We start from the raw sequence: 13,503 nt of genomic DNA on the forward strand, positions 1-13,503 counted from the left end.
CGGGACATGCAACAAGTAAAATATCTTCTTTTATTTTTGTTGGGTGCCACATACATGTGGTCCAGTCATTCAAGATATCAAGAAACTTTATGCTAGTTTTAATAATTGTAAGGTTATGTTTGTTAATCGTGTGCAGAACTTTGTTGCGCACTTTTTAGCTCGATCGTCTCAGCTAATTTGTAAGTCTCTGTGTCGTGGTGTGTCTCCAGAGTGTATTTGAAAGACAATTTGTACCGACTCTATGTTTCGATGATTAATAAACCACACACGTTCTCTCAAAAAGGATGATGCGGTTCTACACATACTCCCTCCTATATTATGCATAATTTTTCATGCAAGTTAAACTGTGCAAACTTTAACTAAAAATATAGATAATAATATGAAGATATTCAATGTCAAATGCATATAGTATGAAAATATATTTCATAGCAATTCTAAAAATATTATTATTTTATTGTCTATGTTTATATTTTTATCGATATAGATAATTAAACTTTATCAAATCTTATATGCAACATATTTTGAACAGGAGCAACATATTTTGGACACGAGACTAGTAGAAATTCAACAGCGAACTTTTGCCTGGCACACTTTTTGATTGGTTGGGCACCACATTAAGCACATGCCTTAGGGGAGGTTACCGGTTGGTGAAGCAAAGTCAGCCTTTCTCTCGTTGACTTTAGTGAAGGAGCTGGCTCCAGCAGCGTCACTCCATGTTCTATTGCCCACAGCGCAGAGCGGGAGCGGTAGCAATGGAGATGGAATCGGCCGGTCCTAGTGCCAAGAGGGAGCAGCTAGCTGCACCGGACAATGCGCCGCTTCCGGTGGTGGCGACTGGACAAGCGACAAATCTGGAACCCGCGGCCGCGGAGAGGAGCCAAGAGCCGGCGCCCGGAGCGGAGGAAGATGAAGAAGAATCGCTGGACCATATCAGCCGCCTCCCCGACCACGTCCTCGGTGAGATCATCTCTCTCCTCACCATTATGGAAGGCACCCGCACGCAAATCCTCGCGTCGCGGTGGCGCCACCTCTGGCGAGCCGCCCCTCTCAACCTCGATTTCTCCGGCCTCCCCGCCTCCAACAACATGTTGCCGTCGCGATGTGCCCTGGTCAGCGCCGCCTCTGCCTCCCCGCGCGCCACCTCCAGGGCCGAGCCGATGCCGTGGACGTGGACGCCTGGCTCCGGTCCCACGCCCTCGACAACCTCCAGGAGCTGGAGTTCTACTTCTGCTGCGCGAAACACTGCGATCCGGAGCTGGTTATAGAGGCGCTGCGACCGCCGCCGGCGTCCATCTTCCGGTTCTCGTCCACTCTCCGCGCTGCAACCATCGGCAACTGCTACCTCGTGGACGACACGGTCGAAACGCTTCGCTTTCCCCACCTCCGGAAGCTTGCACTCGTGTGTGTCAAAATCTCGGAGGTCTCACTGCACAAGATCATCTCGGGTTGTCCTGGCCTGGAGTGTTTGCTGCTTAGTACTATTTCGAGCATCCGTTGTCACCGGATTAACTCTGCTACCCTTAGAACCATTGGCATTCGTTCTAGCTCAGAGCAACTCATCATCGAGGATGCTCCGATGCTTGAAAGGCTGCTCTATCTTGAAATGAATATGCAAATGCAAATCTTGGTTATCTCCGCGCCTAAACTCGAGACATTGGGCTGTATTCCTGAAAAGTATACGGACTCCAAAATCGTGTTTGGTTCCACGGTTATCCAGGTAGATATGTTTGTTGTGCTTATTGCCTTTTTCACAAAGCATCTCATAAGCTGCATTGTTGTGTGCTGAGAGTTTCATATTTGTACTTGCTTTTGTTTTAATATTGGGTTCCATGTTTTGATGAAGGGATTGCGTATCGATAGCTTGGCAACGGTGGTGCGTACCGTGAAGATCTTATCAATCCATATGCTATTTTTTGATCAAGATATGGTTATTGACTTGATGAGATGCTTTCCATGCTTGGAAAAGTTGTATGCGGAGGAGGTGATGATTCATTGACAGTTCATAGAGTATTTAGTGTTCACTGATGAGTAGCTCTTTTGATTTGCTTGTAGTCCTAGATTGGTTGATTTTCCTTGTCTATGCCTCTTTTCAGAAAAGTATGCCATGGGATGGAAATCCATGGCATCGTAAAAACTGGGATCTTCTCACATCTCTTGACTTCCGTTTGAAGACAATAGTGCTGAGATGTTACCATGGAACCCGGTTACAAGCTCACTTTGCGACATTCTTCGTGCAGAACGCGAGAATGCTAGAGTCAATGATACTTGAGGTCGAATCCTGCGATTACAACGGGGACTTTTTTGAGAAACAACATGAGATGCTCAAGATGGAAAATAGGGCATCTAGAGGTGCTCGGCTCTCCTTTACAACAGGCTATCACCATGATGTTTCAGGTATCATGCATGTCGATGATTTGGATTTGGCCGATCCCTTTGCTTGTAGGTGTTGAAGAATGGGTTTGGCGATTGTGGAGCGAGTTATTCTCGCCTTTCTCGTTTCCTATTTCGGCGTAAGTTTTCGACTTGTTCTAGTGTCTGTAAGGGTTTCTAAGTCTATTATTCCAAACTCTTCTGATATTCAGTTCAAGCTATTTGTGGTCCATGCAAAATCACACTTAATATTTTAGGAATAGATAGGAAATGGTTGGTGTTAGCTATATTAAAGAATAAAGAAGATAGCTTCTCGATGTTCTTGTTTTGATGTTCCAGTGGAGCATCACTCAGTTTATTTCATACATTCTGAACTCCACGTTTTCACAATATCTAGTCAAATATACACTACTCAATTCCAGTGCTGATTGCACAATGTTCATACATGGAAGAGAGGAGTTCCATCACTTGCTCTGAATAGAGACATGCTTCTGCTGAAGTTACTTGCATTGTGTTCTGAACCGAACAACCCATTGGCATAGGGGAGAGTGTTGACCAAGTTTAAGGTTTATAAACTAAGGTGTCAGGCCGGACCTGCCAATATCCCACTTCTAATTTATTTTGAAAATTACAGTTCAATTTTTGCGTTCTAGCTTGTTTACATATTTAAGGACATGGTTCTATCAACACCATAAACGTGCTACATATATCCTTGGGTATGTTAGTAAGGGTCCCTGAATATGTAAACAAGCTGGAACTCTGAAGAGGTCCTGTGAATTTCTGGACCGAATCAGGCTGAAGCTGTGGCACCGACTGTTGTGGTGACGACTGCAGTTGAAGATTTTGTTTTCATGAGAAACGTTGCTCTCCGAAGAGGGTGAAATCGCCAATGATGTTGCAACATCGACCACGGATGTTGCATGATGCAAGCCTGCCTGTTTGTGGCGAGGCCAGCGGCAGGTGGTGCTTTGTCTGAACTGAGATGCTAAAACAGACTGTATCATGTTGTACGTGTTAGAGTATGTAATAGGTACGTGTACGGTGTACGGAGTAGTACTCCGACCGTACACGTACAAACCATGTACGTGCCACATAGGGGTTTTTCCCTATCTATATAACATGAAACCGATGGTCCGAAAGGGTACGCATCGTTCCACGAACTTCCACATGGTATCAGAGCGGGTCTCTTCCTGACTCTAGCCGCCGAACCAAAACCCTAAACCTCGACGCCGCCACAGTCAGCCGCCGCCGCCCTCTACCGCCGCCGCTCCCTGTCGCCGCCTAGCAAGCTCAAGATCAAGTTCGCGACCAAAACCAAAACCTTCTGCCGCTGCCTAAAGATCTCCTTGTCGCCGCCGCATAGATCAAAACAAACAAGCCAACACCACGATCAAGCCTCCTCTGCCGCCGCACACCCTTGTGCCGCCGCCGAGATCAAGACCCACGCCGCCGCCGCTTCCTAGCCGCCGCCGCGTCCAAGACCGCCATCTCATCGTCAATATCTGCATCGATCACCACCCTTGCTGCCGCGCTCGGATCAGCCCCATCTCAACTCCTCACGTGTGACAATGCCCTCATCTGGAAGGCTGGTGATCCCCGCTCTTCGCGGTGCTCATGTCCTGGGCCTCGTCGAGGGTTCGGAGAAGCCGCCAGAGAAACTCCTAGAGACCGAAGACATCAACAAAAAGAAAGTTACAATCCCAAACCCGGAGTATGGTGCATGGATCTCTTGCGATCGGCAGGTGTTGCGGTGGATCCTCAATGCTCTGTCCCCCGATGTGCTTGTTCACGTCGTTGGTATGGAGACATCCGCTGAGGCATGGGCCACCATCAACGATCACGTCTCCTCTTCTTCCAAGTCTCGGGTTCAACAACTTCGTTCAGCCCTCAATGATACTCGTAAGAATGATATTTCTGATAAATATTTTGCAAAGATGAAGTGCCGCGCGAGGGAGAGGCCCCGCCGCCGCCGTCACCGCCCGGGCTTTGCCCGGCGGGACCTCTGGCGGCGGCGGAGGAGGGGGAACAGGGGTGGGAGCCTAGGGTTTTCTTTTGCGTGTGGATGTTGAAACATGGTGGCGTGGTGTTGGCCTCTTTGTGGAGTTATAATGGGCTGTCTGGCTGTCTGGCTTGTACTATCCCCCAAAATCCTGTGAGCCAAAACAGGTTGCTTTGATGTTACACCGGATCTATCCCGAGAACTCGGAGAGGTGACGTAATTTCTTGACTGTTGTTCCATCAACCTGCTGTAGCCTTCGGCTGCTGAATCTGTAGGAGAGTTCAGGTATTGAACAAGTGAAACTGGAGATTCAGGTTCTGTTTTTGTGAGAACCATTTCTCTGCCTAGTTTGAAGCCAAGGTTGTAAAAAAAAAAATGACGCCTGAAATGGAGGAATTTGATGTAATGCATTTTTGGGCTCAACCGAGGTTCAGAACAGGAGTAGGGGGTACAGCCTGTGATGATACTGAGGAGCAGGAAAAGAGATAAAAACAAAAAAGAAACGCCGTTGCCGGGGATCGAACCCGGGTCACCCGCGTGACAGGCGGGAATACTTACCACTATACTACAACGACTTTGTTGATATATTTCGTACAAACATATTATTAATTGTAGAATAAATCCTTACAGTCCCCTCTTTTACTCTGCATGCTGTATTGCTGACTGGCTACATGATGTCGAATTTTGTGGAGTTTGTCTTCCCAACGGACGGAGTGGAGAGACAAAGAACCACACTGCTATTGGGTTTACTATATTTTGCAAGGGAAATTGGATAGGAAGCAAAGAAGAATGACGGATAGGAGAATGGAAGGATTATGCCTACTTATAAGTTTCCGAAAGCACAGACTATGTGTCTTGAGCTGTAGTGTGTGTTTGTATGGTCTTTCCATCCGGTTTTCCATTAACTGGACCAATTTTCCTTCTCTATAATGCACTGCGGGAGTTCTCCGCCCTCTGCTGAGGTTCCGTCAAAAAATAAGTTTTAGAAAGCGTTTTCTGGAGAGTAAGTTTCAGAAAGCTTTGTACACTGACAACTTTTTTAGAACTATTAATAGCAAGGGATATTCAAATAGGCAATCTTAGTTGGAAACAAGCCTCAGCTATATGTTACATGTAAGACAGTTTATCTTGCAAATGGACTAGTATACGATATTAAACTGGACACATCTACTTTTTTAGTGCTCTTAACATAGAGATGCTAGTCTTGCTTGTTGAATGTGCTAAGTTGCTAATATTTTGTAGTCCAACTCTCAACATATCATTTCTCATGTAGCGTTGGAACCCACAAATAATATGATGAATTTAAAAGGACGCTACATGAGAAATGTTTTAGCAAGAAAACTTTATCGAACCTTGTCAACATTTGAACCCGTGAAGTCCAGACATGTTCAAGAACTTAAACCTCATTGTACTGCCAAACCTAATAGAGAAATCTGCGATTAGTATTGCCCAATTCTAAGCAAAAGAGGCTAAAAAGGTAAAAATATCCATGTTATTTAGGTTCATTGCCCCCCCCCCCCCCTGGGGATCTTATCAAGAGTATATAGGACCATAAATGTTTAATAATGGACTATTTAAAAGTCTTAAGGGTTTTCACAAATAGGTGACTGTAACAGGGGGAAACTATTAGCTCATAGAAAAACTCAAACGCACACAATGACACAAGTGAATATATACAAACTAAATGTTTGAGCGGGCAATAAGTGGACACAACCCAAACTAAATATATATACAAATCGTGTACATTAAGCTGGAATATAACAGCCAATCTGAAATTGCCAGTATGAGCTGCGGTAGTGACTACTACTCAGAAGCTATAGTAGATGTAGGTACATGTACAGATGAGAGGACGGTGGGGTGCATCAAGTCATGAATACACACTTCACTACTCAATGCCTCTTGGCAATTGTCTTCTTGAGGCCTCTTAAGATCTTAGAAAACCAAAGCAGATTCATCACAAATATTATGCTGGGTGCAATAAGTACCAGAAAATAACCAAAGGTGTCCATCTGCTTAATCTGCCAACAAACAAGTATGCATCAGAATTATGTGTGTAGTATCTGTGATCTGTATGCTGAATTCAAATAAACCATAATGTACCTGATCATAGTGCACAAACATGTGATAAAACAAGTACATGAACAGAATTATCCTCGCAACCTGCATGAAGGCATTTTTTCTCAAGATTAGGGACCAAAATCTACAGAAAAACAAAAACAATCATATTGTTTTTGAAACCATATCCATCATAATACTGATTAAGAAAAACTATTCCAGTAAACCAGTATTTGCATTAGTTAGTCATATAGCTGTAAATTTGGTAATTTTGTCTCAAGGCTCATTGGGTTCGGGAAGGACCCATTTCTCCCTACAGTAATCCAACACTTCAAAATAACCTGTCAAAATTCATGTGATAGATAGATGCTACCAAATCAAAACTTATGCACTTGGGTCCTGTGTTTACCAGCCAAGTAACAACCATTGCAGCTCCGTTCACAAGGTAAGCTTTGGTGTTTTTCATTCCAGCAGCATCAAGGAACCTTGAGGAGACCAGGGGAGAGAACAGCGGCTTAGATGGATTGAGAAATAAAAATATATGAATAACAATTGTGTAACTTCTTCACATGTCCAGTTACCATCTTAGGTTGATTCCTGGTGTGGTAGTCTCAGTGATGAGACCCATGTATATGTATACATGTGCTTCCCCAGAAAGCATAGCATACACTGTAGACATAAGTGACAGCATGTGGTGGACAACCTAAAAGTAAGCAACACAGACAGAAAATGCAGTTTAGAATAGTCAGATGAGAGTTGCAGGTCAAGGTTATATATTCATTTCACTTACATATTCCATTCCACCGAGGGAAGGATAAAACCAATATATCATGGCAATGTCTGTGATGAAGTAACCAATAGAGACCTGACAAACATGAGATTCAGGTCACAACGAGTCTCAGTGAACAAAAGAAACATATGTCAAACACGAAGCGTTTCGTGCATTGTCACAACATAGCAACATGGAGTAACAACATACACATACCCCTAATGTAAAGCTGGAGAGGCTTGAACTTCTAGATGTTACTGGTCCATCCAGGTTATCAGAGAATAAACCCGAGAAGAAGACAAGGTATACTGACATAACCGTAATGAATATCGCATGGACAGTGGACATGCCCCTATAATAGAAAAAGGTCATAAACAACTTACATGTAACTGAGAAGGTAGTAGGAAATTACTTAAGTTACAAAATATATCTCACCTGTTGTTCCATTCAACTTTTTGCATTTTCGTCAGAGAAGCATAACCTTTGCAGTGAAATGAACTGATAAAGCGCGTGAAATCATAGGCCTGAGCTAGCAAAAGAAAATGATAGTCAATACAACGTTACGATGATCAGAGTCCCGGAACGAGAGATGCATTCAGAACATTCTATAATAAATATGCCCTCTGTCTCAAAAAGGATGTCACATATTTGTCTAAATTTGGATGTATCTAGATGCATCCAAATTTAGACAAATCTACAACATCCTTTTCGAGACGGAGGGAGTAGCATTTTCCAATTCATATGTTGAAGTTAAGACCTACAGAAAGCTCAGTATGTCCAAACTACATGAGCAGATCAAACAAGTGTAGCATATTTTTTGCCGCAATCAATGTGCGATACTAAAAAAAAAACATGCTCGAAAGGTAGAGTAGTAGAGTGATCGTAAGGCTTAACATAGGAAGTGGGAAAGGGCGAATGACAGTACCAACTTGCACATGAGTATTCCCACGAGCACAGCAGCGTACGGAACATACGAATCGGCTAGCAGGTAGTCCTTGACAAGCAGCTCTGCCTTGTACTTATAGGCCATGACTGGATCCACAGGCACATCCATAGCGAGAGCTCGATAACCTAACAAAGAAACGAAATAGAGACATATAAGTAGCAACAATAACAAACAGAAGATGCTGAGCAGTTATAGGATTAATTAGCATGCCACGGTATCTAGGCTCATAGCGGTTGCAATTATCTTCCACGAGGTACAATAAATAGCTGCTCACCACATTTGTGCAGTTCACTAATCACAACGATTTTACAGGCCAAATAAATCACTGTAAAATTGCAAGAGTTTGCCAAGACAGAAGAGAAAATATGTGACTATATTAGAAGTACAGGCAGCTATAGTGGAAGAGTTTCAGAGAAACAACATGATGCAGTGATGCTCCTGCTGAACATCAGCGTTTAGATTTCCTTGGTCCAACAAAAGAAGAAGGTACAAAAAAGTTCCAGTGACTGGACTACTGCGATTAGGGGAAACCTAACTTAATTCCATCGAACGCGGTAAGAGTCAACAAACACCCGACCCGATTGGGAGCTAACGCGTACATCGGTTTCCTCTCCTAAAAAAAAGGTAAAAGTAAAATCCCAGTGACCTGACCACTCCAATTGGGGGGAAAACTGACCTTATATAAACTAGAAATAGAAAAGCAGGTAGTACAATATTCCACCCAACGCGACAACAGTCATCAACAGACAAACAGACCCATTGCACGTAGATTGGGAGCTAACAACGCGTACTAGAAAACAGAGCTATAACTGGATGAAACCCCAACAACACCGCTCCGCAGCATAAAGGCTCCAAATCCACCCCGGAAAATCAGCCCCAGGCCGCCAAGATCGGGCCTTTCATCACCTAATCAGACTACCTCCACAGATAACGCGAAACCGGAGCCTCCAATCTTCCGGGAACACGAGCCAGAAAACAAGCGGAGAAAGTGTTCTTTACCTGCGAGGTCGCGGGGAGGGGACGGGAGGTCGCGGGGGTCGTGTGGCTGCTGCTGCTGCCGCGAAGCCTGGGAGGGGGTTGGACTGGTGCGGAAGCGAGCGCACTGGATTGGGTGGAGGCCGCAGATTCTTTCCCTTGGCTGTTACTTGTGTCCAAGTTCTTGGCTTGCTGCTATTGGAGAAGAGGCCCGTGCCGTGGGACGGAGGAGAAAGCGCTAGAAGGAAGGAAAGCAGGACGGCGAGAAAAAATCGGAAAAGAAGATTTTCTAATCTAAAGCTGGAAGGGAATAATTGCGACCCGGCCGGAGGAATAAATAACGCAGGCCCTGTAGGCTGTAGCTGTACTACCCCGGCGATCGGAACAGGTCAGGAAACCTCGCTCGTACGCGCCTCTGGGACTGCGACGCGTGGATTTTCTTGATGAAAGATAATATTAGGTAGTACGAAACTTCATCTTCACGTATAGTACTGCAGTGCATACGAGTATATATTAGCAAATTCGTGCTTGTGGGGCAGGCACACGATTTCAGAAAAATATCGTAAATATGCATATAGAAGAGGCACACAAGAATTATACACATAAAACATGTGTACTTGCATGTCACACCTGCCCCTACCGTGCCGGTGAACAAGGAGTCTCTACTCCGCGCAAGCGTCGAAGTGGGACCAGAGAGCAAAGGAGGATCACCCATCAGTGACTAAAGGCTAATCTATCTTGTGTGAGTGCATTAGCTAAGTTGTGGGCCAGGGTGTTCCAGTTGTAAGCGTGGGTTAGTGGTTAAAAGAGACACGCCAGTTGTGAGCTAAACATGCTGAAACTCTGTTTCCTCAATCCCAATTTCGTCTGTCTCTCACCTCCTGTTCGTCATCTCACCCCTAATTCTACTTTCCCATCCCAAATTGCTTGCTGTTTTCGCGTGTTGATTGTCCCAATCATAGAACAGTCATCACAATTGGTATCAGAGCTCTGGATTTGTTCCGTTCGCGCTCAGCACCTTGGTGAACCGGCGCAAAATCCCTAGCTCGGTTCGGATCGGTGAGGAGTGCAGCAGCGACGGCTCCATCCAAGGTCAAACCCTCGGGCCAAACCGAGATCGTGTTGGGGAAGATGGAGGAAGTACAGAAGACGCTGGAGGAGATCCTGGCGAAGCTAGCGGCCGTCACCACGGAGGTCAAGGCCACGAGCGAGGAGGTGCATGGCTTCCGCAAGCAAATGGAGGATTACGGCACGGATCTCGACGGCGTCAAGCGCCGGGTGCAGGAAGCGAACCGCCAGGGGCGTCCATCGCAGTTGGAGGTGCCGCTGCAGAAGGGCGCGTTCACCAACCACGGCGCGCCGCTGCTCGGGTCGGTTCCGGATGGAGCGCCAATTTTTCGCACTGCTCCTTCATCACCACAGAACCCCGAGGAACAACATGGGCGCCAGGAACAAAACGGACACCAAATTCTGTCACACGCAGATCGCCACGCACCAGACCAAGGCGACCTCAGGGTAAGAGCACCTCGTCATGATTTTCCGAAATTCTCTGGAGAGATGCCTCTGCTATGGATCGATCAGAGTACAAATTACTTTGAGATGTTCAAAATTCCTCCGCATCAATGGGTGGGCATAGCGATGCTATATCTGGAAGGTCACGCAGCCTTGTGGTATCAGGCATTCAAACGCCGATACACACAAGTGACTTGGGAAATGTTTACAGCAGCTGTGATTGAGGAGTTTGACCAGAATGAGTACGATGGCCAGATGAACAAGCTAATGCAGTTGAAACGGGCACAGTTGCTAAATATCGGCTTGCATTTGAAGAGTGTATGTATCATCTGATTTCACTTGATGAATCCCTCAGTTCTCGTTGGTTCGTGTCCAAATTCGTTTTCGGTTTGCGAGATGACATCCGAGTGGCAGTCAGACTACAGGCTCCACCAAGCATCACAAGAGCTACTGCCTTGGCGCGAATTCAAGAGGAAGAACAAGAGTTTAATCGTCCTCGACAGCGTCCCGCCGCACCGACGAAACATCCTCCCGCACCAGTTCCAGGCAGTCAGAGAGCTACTGCAGCGCGGACAGATTGGCCCCGGAAGCAGGGCACCGACGACTTCAACCGTGAGCATGAGTTATCCGCGCTAATAATTTATGTTTCAAGTGCGACGATAAATACAAAAAAGAGCATCAGTGTAAACGCTCGAATCAGCTTCTGACCATTGAAGTGGGTGAATTTGGTGAAGTGTTATCGGATGAAGCTTGTCTAGCCATGGAACTGTTACAGGAAACACCAACCGCAGGAACATGTTGTCACATCTCTCAAGCTGCCTTGGCTGGAAGTGAAGCTCCCAACAGTATGAGGATTCGTGCAACTGTTGGCGATCAAGTAATGATACTACTTATAGACTCTGGTAGCTCTCACACTTTTGTCACCAAATTTTTTGCTGAGAGAGCAGGCTGTCAGCTATCTCGCTGTGTCCGTTAAGATAGCAAATGGGCAACTGATGCAATCACAGTCACAAGTCCTTGGATTTAACTGGTGCTATGAAGGGCACATATTCTTTGACAACATGCGTGCACTACGGGAGAGACGGCATGTGCCGACGGCCAGCCGATGTGCCGACGGCCAAATGTCGGGGCCGTCGGCACAGAGGCCCTGGTCGACCGGCGACGGAGCTGACCGTCGGCACAGGCCGGCCGTCGGCACACTGCTGGCTACACCGACGGTCACCGTCGGCGCAAAACGGACCGTCGGCCACGAAAGGTGGCGACCAGAAGGTCACCGTCGGCCCCGCCACGGCCGTCGGTACACGCGCAGACAGGCGGGCCCAGTCGTTAGGCTGTCACGGCGCCGTCTACAGTGTGCCGACGGTAGCCGACGGCGCAACGGCGGCCGTCGGCACGACGTGGACCGAAAACCGGGTCCCCTTCTTCTCGTGCCGACGGTCACCCACGGCACAAACAAGGCCGTCGGCACAGCTTTTTTTTTTTGTTTTTCCATTTTTTTTTGCACCAAAGAGATAATTATTAATCCCAATCATTTTTTTTGTTTATTTATTTCTCACTGCTATTTTGGCGAACCCCTTTGCGGGAAACCTATATATATGTATAAGGGCGGTATAGAACCCCTTCGCTGTAAATCGAACCTCGGAGGGGTGAATGGCCCACACACGATACAAAATACTTAAGACCCACACACGATACAAAGTACTTAAATAACTAATCTCACACACATACCAAAGCGCTTACGTAACTAGACCCACACACGAACCGAAACAAGACAAAGAACTACACCCACACAGAGGAAGCAAAACACTTAAAGAAACTACACCCACACACATGAACCAAAACACTTAAAGAACTAGACCCACACACAAACCAAAGCATTTAAAGAACACCTGGGTCGACACATGACCCGCTAGACACACGGACTCGACACACACATATTAATCGAGAAGTCGAAATCTTCATCCTCGCCGGGGTGTCCTCGAAGCGGTGGTTGTGAGGTTCCACAACCACCGTTCATCATTCTCCCCCATGTCGACGCCTCTCCTTTGGCGTACTCGCTTCAACCTCGGCCTTCCTCTGCCGCTTTCCCGCCCTCCTCTCTCTCTCCCGTACGTCCGCTTCTCCTTCCGCAATGCGCGCGTTGCCTCGACGTCTCCGGGATGGTCTCCGCGCCACCGTGCCATGAACCGCTCGTCCGCCTCGGTGGTATCAATCCGCCGCCGGCCAGCCCCGTACCGCCGCGCTTCACCCCGTGAGCGAAGTAGTGGCTCGCAGAGAGACTCGAGCTTCCGTCGGAGACCCGACCTCCGGGAAGTTCATTTCGTGGCGCGGCCGGCCAAACCTCCAAGCCGCAACGTCGTATGCGCGGGCAGCAGCCTCCTTCGTGTAGAAGGTGCCGAGCCACACACGCGTACCACCGGCGGTGATTTCAGCCGCGAAATGTCCCGCAGGCCGCGAGGCGAACGCCGATGAAGCCCGTGTTGCTACGGCGACGAGGAGCCATCTCGACGCGCAGCTCAGCTCGGAGGATTTTTTGGTTCTATTGGATGAGAGAAGTGATGAAGGGAGAAATGTTGCTGGTGCTGTTAGTGGAGAAGCCATGGCTATATATAGGCCGACGAGGGGCGGAAACGGCGGGAAAACATGGCGGGAGAGAATGGGCGGGAAAGGGTGGGCGGGAAAAAAGGGCGGGAGAGAAGCAGCGGGAAAGGGTGGGCGGGAAAAAAGGGCGGGAGAGAAGGAGCGGGAAAGGGTGGGCGGGAAAAAAGGGCGGGAGAGAAGCAGCGGGAAAAGGGTGGGCGGGAAAAAAAGGGCAGGAGAGATTCTGCATGTATAGGGGGGAACTCCCTCGGAGGTGAACCGGAGAGAACCTTGGGA

The 13,503-nt window shown here is 47.2% G+C and overlaps 1 protein-coding gene and 1 non-coding gene across 2 annotated transcripts; both read right to left on the reverse strand.

Annotated features, from left to right (window-relative positions):
* Positions 1–4,872: 4,872 nt before the first annotated feature.
* Positions 4,873–4,944, reverse strand: TRNAD-GUC. Its single transcript has one exon. It is a non-coding gene; the product is annotated as a tRNA-Asp (tRNA).
* Positions 4,945–6,026: 1,082 nt separating this feature from the next.
* On the reverse strand, positions 6,027–9,424 carry LOC124707337 (TLC domain-containing protein 4-like). The gene is made up of 9 exons (XM_047238995.1): positions 9,139–9,424; positions 8,119–8,264; positions 7,629–7,717; positions 7,410–7,545; positions 7,215–7,289; positions 7,006–7,127; positions 6,834–6,909; positions 6,470–6,529; positions 6,027–6,387 (listed from the first exon to the last, which is right to left on the reverse strand). The coding sequence occupies exons 2-9, from the start codon at positions 8,245–8,247 to the stop codon at positions 6,259–6,261; spliced, it is 816 nt and encodes a 271-aa protein (XP_047094951.1). The 5' UTR covers positions 8,248–8,264; positions 9,139–9,424; the 3' UTR covers positions 6,027–6,258.
* Between the last annotated feature and the right edge of the window lie 4,079 nt (positions 9,425–13,503).

Source organism: Lolium rigidum, chromosome 4 (genome assembly GCF_022539505.1).
Source record: "Lolium rigidum isolate FL_2022 chromosome 4, APGP_CSIRO_Lrig_0.1, whole genome shotgun sequence".
Taxonomy (NCBI): Eukaryota; Viridiplantae; Streptophyta; class Magnoliopsida; order Poales; family Poaceae; genus Lolium; species Lolium rigidum.